The 17,612-nt window shown below is 58.3% G+C and overlaps 1 protein-coding gene across 6 annotated transcripts in view; it reads left to right on the top strand.

Annotated features, from left to right (window-relative positions):
• Positions 1 to 16,993, top strand: part of CTDP1 (CTD phosphatase subunit 1) — a 46,166-nt gene extending 29,173 nt beyond the window's left edge. For 4 of the 6 annotated variants that reach the window (XM_061169510.1, XM_061169509.1, XM_061169507.1 and 1 more), the window contains exons 12-13: positions 8,490 to 8,683; positions 16,216 to 16,993. In XM_061169510.1, the coding sequence (XP_061025493.1) occupies positions 8,490 to 8,683; positions 16,216 to 16,357 (336 nt within the window). In that variant the 3' untranslated portion in view covers positions 16,358 to 16,993. Of the gene's footprint in view, positions 1 to 704; positions 1,023 to 8,489; positions 8,684 to 16,215 lie in introns of those variants that run through there. The other 2 variants (XR_009697350.1, XM_061169511.1) reach the window with 2 other exon arrangements.
• The last annotated feature ends 619 nt before the right edge of the window (positions 16,994 to 17,612 follow it).

Here is a 17,612-nt window from a genome sequence, read left to right as displayed (position 1 = left end):
CTGGCCTTCTGGTCTCCAAGGGACGTGTGGGAGAGGAGGTGACAACAGCAGGAAGTGACCAGTCGGTGTATTGGCAATGTAGAAGGCAGGTTTCTGCTCCCCCCGACGGGCCTGACCTCCCCCTTCCGCCCCGGGGCCCACGGCGGTGTCTGGCGTTGTCGCTAACAAGGGGGCTCCTGGCGTCGAGTGGGTGGGCGCCAGGGGAGCCGCCAAGCAGCCTGCAGTGCCCGGGCGGCCCCCGCGTCCTCAGGGCCCAGCTCGAGACACCCTCTGCCCTCTCAGGTTGCACGTAGGTTTTGAAACACACCCAGATCGTGACTGGGAATTGGCTGTTACACCACTAACAGGTTTCAGGCAACGTGGGTAGAAGTGGTGTTTTGTTCTAAATGCTTAATTGTGGGAATAATGATAATAGGACCCAGAATCCCTTTTGAAGTGAAGATTAAATACAGAGGGGATTCTCCTTAGGACCAGAACAAAACTAAACTACAGATAATTTTGCAAGTCAGCTGTTTGTCTCTGGCCCACGAAGGAAGCAGTGGAAGCGCCCGTCAGCTTGCCCTTTTTCCCTCTCGCCCTGTGTCCCGTGCCTGCCCCAGGGCCTGTGTGCCCCTGATCCATCCTAGGTCAGGCCCCTCAGGGAAGGCCCCAGCCTGTGGAAGGTGGCTTGGGCAGCATGGTTCTGGGGCTGCTGTTCTACGCAGGCACCGTTGTGGACACCACACCTCACGTCCCACTAAACGGAGCTGGGCCCGGATCAGGACCGACGCTCCACCGGCCCTCAGATCTGCATCTTAGAGGCAGACAGCTCCCACAGCCACTCAGCCACTTGTACTGCGCAGACAGAAGTCGTCCTCGGACCATCGCGGACGCCAGGGAGAGCCCTGCGGACAGAGATGCATTTCGGTTTACTTCCAGCGGTAGCAGAAGAATGTTGTATTCAGTATAGAATCCTACCAGCAACTCAGACCATCATCTTCAGACGATAATTCATCCCGTGACGCTTAAACCTGCTTTCAGATGTGCCAAATTTCTCTGTTTGCCGTTTTCTGCCTTTTTGAGCATTTAGCCAGTACACTGCTGGGGTTTGTTCATAGAAATGTTTTCTCCTAGAAAAATTTCTTTATCCGTAAGCCTGTCTTCTTGATCTAGGATGTTCCTTGTTCTACGTGAGGGAAGCTGCCCGCTGGGGGTTGGCGGGGCACAGCTGGACACTCACTTCTCTGCTCCTGCCCACCCCCTCACCCCAGTCCTCCCAGGCGGACGGGGCGGGTTCGCTGCTGGACCCCTGCAGAGACACAGTTCAGTTCCTCAAGCAGTGGCCACGATTTTGCCACTTGTTTGTTGCACATCAAAGGGTGTCGAAATCTTAACATGAAATAAGTGTTAAATACACTTCCCGTCACTCTGAAACCTGACTTTTCTTTCAGAAATGAAAATTAGCCTTAAAACCTTAGATTTGACTCTTCAGGAAGAAAGGTTTTGAAGGAGAGAGAAATCCTGGACTTGGGATTCCAGCGAACATGGCTGTCATTTTATAAATGAGGGAACCAGGGGTTGGTGTCCAGCGGTGCTCAGGGGGTCCTGCTCGATTCCCGGTGACATCTGGGCCCCAGAGAGACCGCTCGGTCAGTGCTGGGCGCCAGATGACCAGGGGAGCGGGCGCCCGGCTCTCCATCTTCCCTGCGTGGCAGGGCGGGGGCCGTGTGGGGCTTTAGGATTCGAGGCCGGACAGAGCTGGGCAGAGACCGTGTCCACCACCTGCAGCTCTGCCCAGAGAAGACCAGGCTGTGGTCGCCAGGGCCGCACGAAGGACGGGAGGTCCCCGTGGAGCCGCAGCAGGCGGCTGAGGCCAGAGAGGTGTTCCCTCCCCGTAAAGTTCAGGGAAGCGGGACTACTGAAGAGGCTGCCTGTGTGCTCCTCTGGGCGGTGGCGCTGAGCCCGTTGTAGTTGTAGTTTACTCCACCAGAGGGGGCTCTTCAGGTGGGCCGGGACTGGCAGCGACAGCTGCTTGTCTGCTCTACACTTTGAGGACCACGTCTGGGGGCTCCACAGCCAGGGCGTCCCAAGCACAGACGCCTCTCCCAGCCCCCAGCCGCCCCGAACCCTTCATTTCCAGTGTCAGCTCCTCTCACCAAAAGGCACATCTCACCAGCCCCAAGGTGTCCTGTACTCGCAGCCTGCACCTAACCCTGATCACGAATGCCGCTGTCCTTGTAACATGCCCCGCGCAGGCTGACATTTCACATGAGCATCTTGCAGACCCAGAATCTGAGCAGCACTTCCTCGTTGCTTTTTTCAAAGAAGCAAAAGTATACGCACATCTGGTGTGATCACCGCTGTCTTTGTCTTGTTGATGCCAGATGGTTGTATTTGTGTATTTTGGTTCACGTGAAAAAGCTGTTTGCTGAGTAGAGGCTCAGCAACTCCCCGTCTGCTATGGTTCAGGCGGAGGCGGTGACGGTGTGGCCTCTGTGTGTGCAGCCCGCGTGCGGACTTTGGGCAGCAGTTCCCGTTTAGCCCCGCGGCAGCCTCCGTCAAGGAGGTGACCGTGGACTTTATTTGATAGTTTGGGGGCATGCTTTGTTTCTGTTGATATGTAGGTCTGTTTGGACCAGCGAGCACCATCCGTCAGCACAGCGAGTTCCTGTCTCATTTCCCATCTATGGACATTAACACGTTTCACTGGAGAAATTGAGACCTCAGGCACAGGTTTGCTATCTTGTGGGTTAAAGCCTTTGATATGCAGTAACCGAAGTGTCCGAACGTGGTCCGTTGACCCCGAGAGGCCACCACTGCACACGTGGGTGGCAGTTTCAGCCTGCTGCCCTCACCGCCGTGGTCCATTTTGCTGCGCGTGTCACGGGGCTGTTGCCCCAGGGAGATCTGCAGAGCTGCTTATCCCACCCCTGACGGCGGGTCCGCTCTGTGCTGGCGGCAAACACTGTCTTGTGAGGTTATGTTCTGAATAAAATAGGCACATTTTCCACGAGCTTCAAAACATTGAGAAGAAGCCAGGTGATCCCAGAAGCTACTTGAAGACCCAGCTTCGGGGACTTCGGAGGCTAGAGCAGGCGTGGTCCAGCAGCATTTGAGTTTGTGTTCAAAAGTCAGGGCCATTAGCGCATTTGCGATTCTTTGCGCAAATTAATGATTCTTAGGATTGATGTGGTCTTCCATTCTGCGTGGTTGCCATAAAGCTGTCATTTCCCAGAGGCGGTGGCGTCTTCTCACAGCATGCTTTTGCTGGTGATCAGTTCCGTCAGCACGTGTTTTTGTTACTAGCAGATGCACAAGAAAAGCGTGGGAAGTTCTCACAGTGCCTGCCGTGCGGCGTCTGCTCAGCTGGAGGTGCCCAGTTAGCACGATGCGCCAGCGGTGCACGCGTCGGGGGAGCAGAGGGGAGCGGAGGCGGGCGCGTGTGGACGGCGCCCGTGTGGCCCCGCCCCCCGGCCAGTGCAGGGCTGGACTCTGCCTCTGGCGCGCTTGACTCGGCTGCATCTCGCGGCTGCATCTCACGGCTGCAGGCGCGCTGAGCTCACGGCACACCTCCCTCCTCTGCAACCTTCCTGCGCTACTCTCGCTCTGCGGTGGCCCGCGTGCGCGGGCGTGTGCGTGTCCCGTGTGCTGCCTCTGCTTCTGGCTCCATTTCTGCTCCTCCCACTTTTTCTGTCTTCGACTCTTTGTTAGAAGTCGATCCCAGCCGTGCTGGGTGTGGGGCGGACGGCACTGCAAAGGCGTGAAACTCACGTCGCAGTCCCCGGCCGGCAGGACAGAGCTTTCCGTCTTAGCCTGGCTGGGCTGGTCACCTGCTAAAACACAAAGCCCTGTTCTCCAGAGCTCCTACCGGGACATAATATTCAGGATGTCCAGGACACGACTTAACAGTTACTCAACACGCGAACACGGGAACTGGCGATTCCCAAGAGAGTGACAGCAGGCGCCTACCCGGATAGCCCAGACGTTGGGGTCATCAGACCAGCACTACAGCAGCGGACGTGGTCGTGGCCATGGCCATCGGGAGAGGCACAGCCTTGAAGAGAGTGCAAACCACGAAGAAGAACCACGTGGAAACATGAGGACTGGACACGCGCTCAGGCAGATGCCCTGAAATTCACCAGGAGGACCCCTGGTGACGGGAGTGTCGAGGAAAGATGAAGTGAACTTGAAGACAGGGTTACAGGAATCACCCTGAGGAACAGCAGGAAAACAGACCGGGCAGAGGGGTCAGAGTCTCAGGGACACCGGGGTCAAATCAGAAGTTGAATGTTTGTGTCGTCCGAGTTCATGAGAGGGAGAGATCGGAGCAGAAAAAATACTTGGGGAGATAATGGCTGAAAACCTCAAATTTGGTGGAAGACTTAAATTTACTGCCCTTGATGGCATAAACTAGTTTGGCCAGTTGTGGAATTTCTTCAAAGGCGGTCACGACTCCTTCTCCCCTGGGATGGAAGCGGGCTGTGGGAAAGGCCGGCCCAGCGGGACACAGACGGTCGCGGGGTGGGGGTCGGGGTTGATGCCCACTTGCCCCCACCCCGCGCGTGTGGGCTACCCGAGCTGACGTGAGGCCAGAGCACGCGTTGCTCGGGTACTGGGTGTTCTTACTGCGTGTTTTAGGAGCAATATGTGTCTGCAGAGGTTTAATGGTTAGTTTTCACGACCACCTGAATCTTCTCCTCCTTTTGTCTTCGGCCCTTTTGCTTGTCCGGGCTCGCCCTGTGGTCCCGTTTCTGTCTGTGCAGCCTGGTCAGCCTCGACACCCGTGTGAGGGCGGTTCTCTTCCCGGGACTGTATCCGAGCCTGAGGCGGGGCGGGCGCTCCTGGGCGGGCCGTCAGGGTCAGTGTGGGGGACAGGCTCCCAAAGTCAGCGTGTCTTACCGCCGTGCCGTGCCATCTGGGTGTCAGGAGGTGGGCAGCCCCGCAGTCGCTGTTGGGGACTCCAGGTGTTTTGAGGTACCGCACGTTGGGCTTTAGGAGAAACACTTGAGATTGAAGATAACGCACGTGTGGAAACAGCACGTTAGTATGCCGACAGTGAGGTAGAGGCACGTCCTAGCCCGGCTCTCGCTCCCCAGGGGGCCTGTTCCGCAGACTCTGCTGGGCCGGCCCGTGGGGCGCAGGTGGGTGCCGAGCGCGCGGGGACCGCTGGGGGCAGACGGCTGCCCGAGGCCCGGCCACCGGGGCGCTTCCTGCGAAACGCGGGGCTCTGTGGGCCCCGGCAGAGCGTCCCCTCCGTGGCCGCCGAGGGGACAGCAGACTCTGGTGGTGTCCGCCTGAAGCGTGAAGTCTAGACAACGGTCGACCACGCGGGTGTGTGCATGGCTGCCTTCTGGTCCCCTTTTCCACATCACGGGAACGTCATTGGAGAAAGTTAAGTTTAATAGGCTCAGTACTGCTTTCGGTTTTATTTCGTGAGAATGCAGCATATTAAGGAGAGTGACCAGGACGTTTGTTCTTCTGGCCAAGAGAGAAGTACGTTAGTGTTGGTCCAAAGACCCTTCAGGTGGTATCATTTCTACCTTACCAGAAGCGCGTTGCCTGAGACCAGAGCTTAGAATTCACGCACGTGGTCCTTGGAGGCGTGTCCTCTTCACGGGCGGTGCTGTTAGTCGCTTAGAGTAGCTCACTCGTGCTCTCGCTCTCGCTGCGTCCGGTTCCCTCCCTCTGCAGGCAAAGTAACAGAATTGTGGGAAGAAGAAAGTGCTGGCACCAGGGCTGGGACGAGGCCGTGTCCCCTCTGGCCGTTCTTGGCCTGGACTTGCTCTGTTTCCATTTCTTCTGTTTCTCCCTCGTCTGCCTCACCTCCATGGGTCAGAAGCTGAGATGAGTTTTACTAACTCTTCATGATCCTGCATCTTCCAAGTCGATGGGTGGAAACACTCCCAAGAGCATTTGATGTCATTCGTACTTGCCCTTTGAGAGATTTCAGTACTTGAGGAAAAAGTGAATTTTGTATTTCTCTTCACGTACTTGCTTTTAGATTTTCCCTTAATTAAGATTTTAAAATATTTACACGAGCATTTTTAAAACAACATTTACGAAGTAAACGGTTCATTGCAGATCCCTGTTCTTCAGGAAGGGCAAAGTTGTCCTCGTGCAGAGCGTTATGTGAGGGAAGCAGCGGGGGGAGCACACCAGGCAGGGTTTAGGTGAGACCAGACCTCCTGCGGGATGAGCCCACGCTGTCCGCCAGGCCTGGTGCTAACGCCACCGAGGCGCGAGCCCTTTGTGAGGGGCCCGGCACGCGGCCCAGGCTGGGGTCGCCCCGCAGTCTCTGAGCTGCTGGGATGGCGTGCTTCAGGCAGATTTTAAACGATTGGCTTCTTTTAGTTCTTTCTTTTCTCCTGCAAAGATGGGATGCGGAGTTAAAGACCTGAAGTGTTTTCAGAGCAAAATTTGACAGGAGGTTTGCTTATCAAAATGAAGTTAAGTACAGCCAACTAAAAAGACCAGTGAAGTGTAAGTGCCAATAACCTGTTAGAATTAGTACAATTAGATGCTTTTTGTTAAGTGCCTTGAGTTTAACCCGAGAGGATATATTACGTGTGAGGATCTTGTGACCCCCGACAATAAAGCCAACACTTTAACTGTCAATTAAAATGTTTCCGTATTTTAACTTGTGAGGTCCGTGTGCATCTTCCCTTCCTAAACTGCGTGTTGATAGATTTGAAATTGGATACAGTGGTTCAAAGATGTCAGCCTTGGCCTGAGCGCTCAGGGTGTGGCTGGTGGTCCCTGGTCAGAGCTGCTCTGTAGAGGGGGTGTCCCCCCCGCCCTCGAATTTAATCAGAGGGTTGAAACCCGGTCTGTCCCGTTTCCGGTGCCTTCCCCGCGGTGTCCCTGCCATGCACTGCGAGTCCGCGACTCTCCCAGGGAAGCGGGCCCGGTAGCGCCACGGGGAGCAGCACCACGGGGAGCAGCTGGTGTGCAGGGCACACGCCCAGGAGGGTGGTGCGGGCGCGGGAGGGGCGCCGCGGGGGCATCCCCTGGTCGTCCTGGGCTCTGGGCCCCACGGGAGCCTCCCTGACTCAGGGCTCAGGTAGAAATGGGTGCTTTGCTGGAAGAAGCCAGAGTTCCCGTGAGTGAGGTCCACCTAACAGCCTTCCTCCCTTGGCGTGTCTTAGCGTGATAAAGTAGCCATCCCATCCCCGTAGTTTAAAGTTCAGAAAGCCCAAGAGCCTGCGTGGGCGCAGCCCTCGTCACCCCCCGCCGGCCGCCCTCTGTCTCTCATGTGCCGCGCGGCCCTCGAGTGCTGGCTGTTAGCTGGGTTCCAGCCTTGCTGTGCTGGAGCCGCAGGGGGTCGTTCCCTGAGCGTTTGGTGGACGGTCACTCTTGCTCGGTTGACCAGGGCTGTGGCAGTGCCCACCTGGCTTGCCCTGAGACCTTCACCCCCAGCCGCAGCCAGCAGTCGAGAAACACAGGACACGCACGGCCCACGGGACTCCCCGACGCCAGACGCAGTCGTAAATGGGGGGTCCCAGGTTGTCACGCGTCCTTCTGACCAGCCGGCCGCCTGTCGGTTCCCACGCCCCTGCCGGGACGGCTGAGAACTTGGGAAACGCGGAATCGGGCACGTGGTCGAGGCCTGACGGGCAGCGGGTGAAGGGCACGTGGGTGAGGTCGGGAGGGTCCCGGCCAGAATCTCCTGAGCCCTGTGCCTTGGGGGTTCTAGAGAGGCTTCCTGGGGGCAGGGTGGGACGGAAAGGTCCAGGCCGCTCATCCGCTGGTGCTTCTGGGTGACCGGCCCCACCCCGGAGTCCACCACGGTCGCCTCATTAGAGCAAAGGTGCTCCCTCGTCCGGGAGACTCCGGGGGTTCGGGAGCTCTGGCTGGGAGCTGGCGGCAGTGCCCGATGAACAAACCTCTTGTCGTTTCGCACACGTGAAGCGGCTTCACAGATCAAACTTGTTAGGTAATGACCCCGCTCTGAGGCCATAAGAACGTAGTTATGCTAGCTGACGGGACATGGGGTCTCTGCTCCTTCCTGGAAAAGGTGCTGGCGGGTCCGTGTTCAGGAAACATGGGCCCGTCCTCCTCTCGCCGCTGCCTTCCTCTTTCCAACGCCTCGTCCTCCGTCGTGGGCGTCAGGCGTCGCCGGGGCCCTGCCCCCTGCCCCCCAGCCGCCCTCCCTTGCCGTGTCTGTGAACAGTTAAGCCTGAGGTCTGTCAGAGAAGACAGACGGGCAGGCACCCCACACGCGGCCGCGTGGGTCCCAGGACCCGGCGAGGTGGGCGCGGAGGAGGGACAGCCTGGGCCACCTCTGCCTCCCGTCGTCCACCCCGTGGGCCTTGTCCACGGTCCTCGGTGCTGTTTGTAAGCATCCCTCTCGCAGCAGGCCCCGTGTTGGAGCTTTACGACGTGTCCTGCGTGCTTAGTCACGGGAAGCGGGGCCCGTGCAGAAATCTGCGGTGGTGTCACTCCCGGGGGAGGGACCGTTGCGTGGTTTCTTCAGAAAGGTGATCTTGTGCTGACTCTTGGCCCTTTGTCAGGTGGATGACATCCTAGGAGAGGGCAGCGATGACAGTGACAGCGAGAAGAAGAAGCCAGGAGATCTGGAGGAGCGGCAGCGGGGACCGAGGCCCAGGCGGCCCGCGCAGCCCGAGGCCCTGGGGGCCCCAAGGGGGCCCACGCTCAGGTCAGCGCCATCCAGCGAGAGGAACGCAGCAGACGGCCGGGGGCCCAGGTGAGGGGGCCTGCGAGAGGAAGGGGGGCAGTCGGGGGCCCAGGAGAGGAGGGGGGGCCCAGGTGAGGGTGGGCCTGGGAGGTGAGGGTGGGCCTGTGCGCTGCCCCGTGAGTGTCAGACACCTTCCAAGCGCCAGACACCTTCCGTGTTCATCAGCGCACTGTTGTTATCCTGTTGTATCTTCCCAGTGTTGTTATGGACCACGATGTGCGGGTATCATTTTCAAGGCAATAGTGAGGGGGTAGGAGACCTGAAGACGTCGGTCTGGGTGGTCCTGAGAGGGCAAAAGTCACTGCTGTTTCTGAAACATACAAAGTACATGACAGGTTTTTTAGAATATTACATTTGTGGTGCCATCGATTTTTATCAAGTTTTTTATGATTCAGTTACCACTTGGGCAGATGTAACTCTTCCCCTTCACCGAGTGCACAGTGTCTGTTGTAGGTGGTGGTTCATGCCCAGGTGTGGTCCCAGTGGCCCAGGAGCCTGCGGTGGGGCTCCTCTCCCTGAGGCCCCGCTCATGTCTGGAGGGCTGCTGTGTGTGGACCCAGGACGGGACACGGCCAGGAGCAGCGTGCCGTCCACCGATGGCGGCCCCGTGCTCTGTGTCCAGCTGCGTGGTGTGTTCGCAGCCCCTGTGCGGGGTCATTGGTCTTCCCAGGGTTTCGAGTGTTCAGAGGCAGGTCGTGGTGAGAACTGGACCCCACGTGACCTCACGCGTGTGCAGGGCGTAGGCCGAGGGCCGCTGCCAACACCAGTGTTTGCTCTTGGGGTTACTCAGCTTGTTAGGACTCTAAGTTCTGACCCTGAATCAGGTAGGACGGTGCGATTGTGCTTGCCTTTTTATTTTATTGTGTTTTACTTTATTTTATTTACTTATTGGTATTTATTTATTTATGTATTTATTTATTTATTTTTCTTTGGCCGTACCTCGCGGCATATGGGATCTTAGTTCCCCAACCAGGGATCAAACCTGTGGTAGGGGAGGGGTGGTTTCTTTCGGGATGATTCAAGGCATTATGTTTATTGTGTTCTCTGTTTCTATTACTGTTACTTGGTAATGTATGATGAAATAAGCATACAGTTCACCGCAGTGCAGAAGCAGCGGGAGCCCTGAGCTTGCTTTCACTTGCCGCTCACTGATAGGGTTTTGATACGAGTCTGCGAGCCACGGATTTATTATGGTCTCTGTGCAGCCAAACATCCCTGCTAATGAGAATCTGGATTTACAGCCGCTCCCCAGCGCTAGCATCACCGCCTCAGCTCCACCTCAGATCATCAGGCATTAGATTCTCATAAGGAGAGTGCAACCTAGACCCCTCGCATGCTCAGTTCCCCGCAGCGTTCATCCCCCTTGAGAATCTAATGTCGCCGCTGATCTGACAGGAGGCGGAGCTCAGGCGGTGATGCCAGCGATGGGGAGCGGCTGTAAATACAGATGAAGCTTCATTCGCTCACCCACCGCTCACCTCCTGCTGTGCAGCCGGTTCCTAACAGGCCACGGACCAGTCCAAGGCCCAGGGGTTGGAGACCCCTGCCTTACACAGTTGTTTGACTCAGCTGCGCCTTCAGCTCAGTGCGAGGGTGCCCTGGGGCTCTCGAGGGATGTGGGGAGCCAGGGCCTCTCTGAGGAGTCCACTCCCAGAACCCCGGTTCCACTGCTGCTGGGCTGCTCTGCGTGCCGATTCTGTTTTCTCTGCCAAGTGAAGAGAAAGACATAAAGCCTTTTCTCTAAGACTGGGAAGGACGGGCTGGAGTCCTGGGGCCAGCGTCCTGCTTTGTCTCCACGGAATCATCTGCCCACACGTGAAGCAGCTCAGGGCCACGCGGAGAAAGCCTTGCCCGCGGTGGTTTGGTGCTGCCGTCGGGGCCAGAGGCGTGTGGCCTGCGTCCACTGCGGCTCCTCTCAGCCCTGCACGGTGCCAGGGAGTCCAGCGCCGGGGCCAGTGGCCTGGCCTGGGGCTGTGGTCTGCGCTGGGCTGGCGTGGGGCAGGTGGGGGGATGCTCAGGAGCCCCCCCCCCCGGCCCCGGTCTCCTCACCATCCTCACTGCAGCCGCTGTTTCACACCGTGCTGTAGGGCTTGACCTCAGTGGTGTGGGAATCTGAGATGAGGAGGACAAAGCCCAGGGTCCGCCGAGAGGCTGCCTCCCCCTTGGTGGCCACAGGGACCCGCCCCCGCCTGCCCCTCCGCCGCTCGGCGTCTCCCTGCACCCGACGTCGAGTCTGCCCTGCGTCGGGGCTGAGGCGCCGTGATCAGGCTCGGGAGCTCATCCCTTTCTCTGCCCAGAAGTTGGTGAACGTGGTTTCCGTGTATGTTTTATCCTTGTCGGTGGGCTCTAGGTGTAGAAGTGTGCACGCTTTGGATTTTCCCATAGTAGCGTTTTTATTTGAAATTAAGTCAGACATGTTTGGGGGGTTTGTTTCTTGCCTGCGGAACATTTCGGTCCATGGCCTTTGCCGCGAGCGGTGGCGCCTTGCACTCTGGATCATGGCCCGGCTTCTCCCGAGCGGTTGGCAGCACATCCTGCCGGCCTGAGTGGCCAGGCTCTTCTACGGGATCTTAATGTCACTGGAACTTGAAGGTGACTTCTGATGGAAGGACGGGCGTGGGGTTTTGGCTTGTCCACTGAGAACCGATCCACTGTTCTTTCAAATGAACAGACGTCAGACGCCCGTTTTACACACGGCAGCTGGAGGGGCACTTCCGCTCCTTGAGGTGAATCCCTGAGTAAGAAGTCAGGGCCGTTTGGCAGGCACTTGCCCGACAAGACGTACGCAGGCGTTGGAGACGCCCCCCTGTCCCCACCACTCGCAGGAGACGCGCGACTGGAGACTCGGCCTGGGGTCTCGTGTCGTGGGCGGTAGGCTTGGCCAGTGGAAGCCAGCTCTCTCTCCCAAAGACCGTTCTCTAAGTGCCAGAGAGTTTAGTCTCAGCACCTTCCCCATCCCACCTGGTCCCGTGGTGAACTAGTCAGGAGCATCGCTCCACGTCCAAAGGCTAAACTCCTGACCCGAGTCCCGGGCTCCCACCGCCCAGGTCCTTCTGCCGCTTCCCCTTCTCCGCAGGGGCGCGGTGGCCGGGGTCCCAGCCGAACGTGTAGACAGACGGTGCGAAGGTGTGCAGAGGCCCTCACGCGTGAGAGCTGTTCTCAGTGCTGGGTGGTCGCCTAGGCAAGGCTGTCTTGACTACGCTGGGGAGGTTGGTCATTTCTAAAGATGGAGGAGACGTGGGCCTGGTGTTTGTGACCAGAGAGCAGACCCAGCTGTGCTGCCGGGGTGGAGCCCGAAGGCCGCTTCTCAGCCAGCCCTCCACCTCCACCCTGTCGCTGCTTTGCCGTCAGACACCTTCTGTCTGCGCTGCCAGCTGGCGACCCTGAGACCAAGGTGCTTGGTTCAGGTTGTAAATTCCCCAGGCTGTGGCTGAGGAGCTGCCCTTCTGTTGCATGGACACGTGGCTTCCCGTTGATTCATGTGTCGACTTGTGATGTTTAACCCGCCGTAGCCGACAGTACCGTGGTGACACCCTGGTGCCCCAGCCCTTTGCGTGTGCGAGGTCATCACACACGGTCGCTTTCTGAAGGCGGGATCGCCGAGGTCGGAAGGCCTTCGCACTCTTGACCTGGTAGCTGCTTCGAGTTGCCCTGTGACCGTGGAGGGTCGTGCCGATGGTGAGAGGGCTGGCTGTCCCCCACCCTCCCTGACACGGTGCTTCGTGACGGCTTCTGGCCCCTGCAGCATGATGGATAAAAAGCGGCGCTGTTTTAGGTGTGTGTGCCTTTCTCTCTCCCTGCGCTGAGCCCGTGCCCAAGGCTGGACCCCAGAGACGTTGCGCTGTGGGCGGGGGGCCGGTGCAGCAGCTTCACCAGAACAGCCCCGCCCTGGGGGGAGGGGAGACCAGGGCCCGGAGTGGCTGCAGCGCAGTAACTAAAACGTCCAGTTTCCAGCAAAAAGAATCACGAGACGTCGGAGAGACAGAAGAATGATCCACAGACAAGACAGAAGAGGCCAGAGTAGCTGCCCGAGAGGGCGACCGCGTCAGGGGAACAGACGGGATACGTTCCCAGAGCCGCGGAGACTGAGAACTGCCGAAGGGTTCTGGGGACAGCATCTCAGGCGGCACCGCCAGGCCCTCGGCGCACACGTGGCAGGCACCTTCCCGAATGTGACGGGGGACACCATCGGACACATCCCAGGAGCTCAGGACCCTCCCCGGGTCAGCTCAGAGGTCCCCATCTGCACGCTTCACGGCGAAGATGCAGGAAGCCAAGACCCCTTTGTCTCGAAATAGGTGCCATCACCTGAGTTCTCAGGCTCTTTAGAAACAGTTGAACAGATGTGGTCCGTACGATTTTTCCTTGGAACGTGCCCTCGCGCCCTGTGGCCCTGACCTGATCACACGCCCTGGAGCCCGGTGTTGTGTTACAGTGACCTACACGTGCATCTCTTTGAAGAAGCAGCAGAGCCTCCGCTGTCGTGACCGGACAGGGCAGGCAGAAGCCCACGCGCGTCCTCTCTGCCTCGGGGTCCGGATGGCCTTCCGCACCCCGGGGCAGGTGCTCCCCTGCACGCACGTGGACACATGCACACACGTACCTGAAACAGCTTTTGTTAGGTAAAATAGTGACCTTACCACCTGCCATGCTGCTCTGTTCTTTTTCTTTCTGCCAAAAATACCAAGCTGGTTGTAACCAGCAATTTGAAAAATAAATGCATTGTGGATTGTTTGATCTTGTTGCTTAGACGCCAGTATAAAATAATAATGTGTGTTTATTTGCCGTAGTTGCTAAAATAATTGTGCATCTTATTAAACAGCAGACTTCAGGTGCGGGTCCACGTGCCTCTTTACAGCAAAGAGCTCAGAGGCTGGGACGTGAGGGAGGAGACGTACATACGTGATTTACGTTCCTGTTCACGTTCTTGCTTTATTCCACGTTGAACCTGGGCTGATCCTTGAGCCTTAAATTTTCCGCAAATTAAATCTGTTAGCGTTTCTCTAGGGGACTGTGCTGTTGGTTGTGAAAACAAAATACAATTATTGCACGTTCTGCTGAGAGGAAAGGAAGCTGGTCTCAATTTTAGGCATTTATTAACCGCGACTTGCAGCTGTGTCCAGTCTTTGAGGTGGTTTTTAATTACTAAAACTTAATCGTGTTGGATATAGGAATACTCCAAACATTATTTAACTGAGACTGAAGGTTTTGCTCTTCCCAGCACAAGGCACTGTGGCCATTGTGCCCCGATCCTGGTCCCCAGGCCCCCGGACACGGCCGCACGAGTGGACACCGAGGTCCCAGAGCCTCTCCCGCGGGACCAGCCGGGTTTCAGCACAGTCAACGTTCGTCTCTCTGCACAGAGGCTCTGACAGCCGTGGGGTCCCGCCTGGCTGTTAGCTGGCATCTCCCTGGGGGGCAGGGGGGACACCCCGTGCAGCCCATGCTGTCCCAGAAGGCTGCCCTGCAGCGGGGTCTCCAGATGCAGTGCGGGAGGTTTTAGCAACGGGACGCCCCGGGATCAGCCTCCTAGGGGCCTGCGCTTCTCCCGCCCCGGGGTCCCTCCCCGGCCCCCCTGCGCCACCTGTGAGCCGCCCCCGCAGCAGAGCACCAGCCCCAGACGACGCAGCCGGGCGCCGTCCACTGACTCAGCCTCGGCCTCCTTGTTGAAGCACCTCGGGGTGCACGAGGGTCTCTGTACCCAGGCAGAGGGCCCGGCTCTTCCTGGACCCGGAGGCTTCCTCACCAGTCACAGGAACACCTCCTCTTTGCCCTTGTACTTGGTGCTTCCTGGAAGCTCGTCCCCGCGGTGACCGGAAGACGGGGATCTGCTTTACGGCATGCACGGCACCCACCCCGGGGACACCCAGGAGGCGGGACACACCGGAGGCGGAGGGCGGTCGGGGAGGAGCCTCGAGGACAGACCACGTCCCCACGTGCTCTCGGCGCCGCGGGCGGTGCAGCCACAAGCGGGGGCCGGGAAGGCGGGGTTCAGCCCCCTCTGCCCGCCACCCGCAGCTGAGCACGGCTCAGGCCTGGGGGCTGACTCTTCTCTGCGCTCGTGTGTGTTATTGCTGCACACGCACGCGCACACGCGACCCCCCCGTTCTGTCCCTGGGAGGCGGTGCTGGGCAGTGCCCCGTGGAGCGTGGGTGTCATTGGGGTTATCTGCAGTAGTTTGAACGGTAGAGGAGAAAGCAGTCTCTAAACTGTTCCATCTACACATCGTTTCTAAGTTTATCTGTATGTTCACCACTCAGCGAAGGGGAATCACGTGAGCGCCTCATTAATTACGCTTAACCCCATCTTTTGTTCTACCATCTCTGGCAAATCCAGAGTTAACCCTACAGTGTGTGTGAGGGGCTGGACCCTCGGGGCGCGTGTCTGCTCAGATTTGGCTTGAGTTGGCGAGGCCCGGGCGCCGTGTCCCAGCCGTGGCTGTGCTTGAGCAACCACCTTGGTCAGTGTTTCTCCTGAAAGCGCATCACAGGGTACCACACGGCTCCGTCCTCTTGTCCAGACCCTGGCGCCCCCCCACCCGCCGTGTCGCTTCCCATCCGCCCCCCCTTCCTGCACCGACCTCCTCCCGGTGCCGACAGGACCCCAGAGAAGGGGTTTCTTTCGGGTTTACTTTCCCTTCCCTGTCCTCATGCGCACTGGGGGCCCAGCTCCAGCCGCGGGTGCTGATGAGCCAGGCCGGAGCGGCTGAGCAGGGGGCGGCGCCGGGTCGCGGTCATCGTTCACGTCCCCTTCGGGTCACGTGCTCCCTCCGGGGCGGGGCGGGGCGGGGCCGGGGCCCCTCCCCTCTGACTTCTGCCAGCCTCAGGGCTGAGTGTGCTTCCTGACTGTCACCTTGATTCGCTTTTCAAATTACGTAGTAGTATCTTTTTCAGCGTTCATTGGTCCTTTTTTTTGCCAACTGCGCTTTTCTGTTTGAGGAGTGTTTCTCACAATTAGGTTATTCCTTGTCTGTTGTAGAAATTTCTGTGTGTATTATAGGTCTTAGGTTATAGACGTCATAGTCTTGCACGTCATTTTCCCAGTCTCGTGTGTGTCTGTGACTGCTTGAGATGCCTTTTGTGTCTCTAAGAGGTAAATCTTTTGGGGGGTTTCTTCCCTTCAGAAGGTTTCCCCAAACCATAGTAGTTCCTACGTAACTTTTCTTTTCGATAAATGGTGCGACGACAGCTGTAAACTGTTGACGTCTAAATGCAGAATAATTCTGAGTCAGCAATGTGCTCTGCACGTAACTCAAAATAGGTTTTATAGACCTGAATGTAAAACACACCCGTCTGCTGGCGGCTGTCCCCGCCTCCCTTCCCAGCGGCTTGTCCAGCTCCAGCCGGAGCCCCTGAGCTCGCTCCGGGCCCCTCTCCCGCCCTCACACATCCTGGGTATTCCGTTACCTGCCGGAGACGGAGGCTGCCCTGGTGCCCAGCCTGTGCCGTCAGGGCTGTCCCGGAAGCATGGGGGCTGGCGGCCGAGGGGCCGGGGACCGTGTGCGCCACGAGCATCTCACGGCGCGTGTGCTTCCCTCGCAGGGGCCACAAGAGGAAGCTGAACGAAGAGGACGCAGCCAGCGAGTCCAGCGGAGCGTCCAGCTGCGAGGACGAGGAGGGGGGCAGCTCGGAGGCGGACGAGATGGCGGCCGCGCTGGAGGCCGAGCTCGGCGACCTCATGTGACCGCGGGGCGGGCACTCGACTCACCTCCGCCCCGGGGGCTGCCCTCGGGGGGCTGCCGCTCCTCCAGAGGGACATGTCTGTTTGCAGAGCTCCACCTGCAGAAACACACTGTTTTGCAGACATAGGTGTTTTTAGAAGTTTCACTACAAGAAAGCCTACTTGTTAAGGACAGCGGGGCAGGGAACACGGCCATGCCAAAGATCCTGGGTGAGCCCAGCAGAGCCGCACAGCAGGACTAGAGTGTGCGGCTTGTTATCAGGAAGGGGGGGTGGGGTGGGGAGGTGTTTTTCCTTTAAATACCGCAGCATATTACTTAGGGTGAAGGCTGGGCGTCCGACCAGACAGAGGGGTGATGCAGCAGGAACCCAGCATCTTCCTGCTCTTTCACAACTGAAGCTACCAGAACATGCACAGGTTTCAAGTGAGGCCGCGCATCGGCGTGTGACGAGGACAGGCCTGGGACCCCCAGCTGCCCCCGGGGCTCTGCAGCTCCCACGGGCGCCGGGACAAAGGGCCCTGCCCTCGCGGGCAGCCTTTGGCTCCTTTGCGAGATCGGATGTAAAGTTTTGTATATCTATTTCATACGTGACCCACCAAACAGATTTTTCTTTCATTTAATAAAAGTTCCTTTTGTAAGCCTTCTTCTCTGCCCCGTTCCCTCTTCGCGGGATCCAGCTCTCGCACCACAGCCGCCCTGCCCTGCTCCCCTCCAGGGAGCTCGCGGGGCAGATTGCTGGGTGAATGACCAGGGCCTTGGACGCTGAAACAGAAAAGCAGATGATCCTCTCCAACCAGTCTGTGGCGGTTAGTCTCTCCCTTACTGCACCAAAGCTTTAGGAATGCCAAGGACCAGTGTTATTTCTAATCACTAGATTTATGAAAATTTGACCTAAGACACCCAAGGAAACCAGAGGCAATTCTGACCTGGGAGCTCAGTGCTGACAGGGTGTGAAACTCATCGTATTTGGTGTGTCAGCCAGACAGCATGGCCACGTGTGGTCCCGCCCCAGGGGTCACAGGTCTCACCCACAGGCCCCGTGTGCTCGGGAGGCCCCAGGAAGACCCCACCCAGTACCGCTGACCGGAGACCCCTGGGCACTAGCCTTAGGCCGTGGCCCCCGGGGCAGTAACGCTGGTGAACTTGCCTTCGTGCCTCCTCTGAGACAGCCCCTTGGTCCTTCCTGCGTGATCCCTCCAGGTCAGGCTGCAGGTGGAGGAGTCAGAGCCCGGGATGTGCCTGTGATGCTGCATTCCT

The sequence above is a fragment of the Eubalaena glacialis genome, chromosome 15 (assembly GCF_028564815.1).
Source record: "Eubalaena glacialis isolate mEubGla1 chromosome 15, mEubGla1.1.hap2.+ XY, whole genome shotgun sequence".
NCBI lineage: Eukaryota > Metazoa > Chordata > Mammalia > Artiodactyla > Balaenidae > Eubalaena > Eubalaena glacialis.
This window is presented reverse-complemented; position numbering and strand designations above follow the sequence as displayed.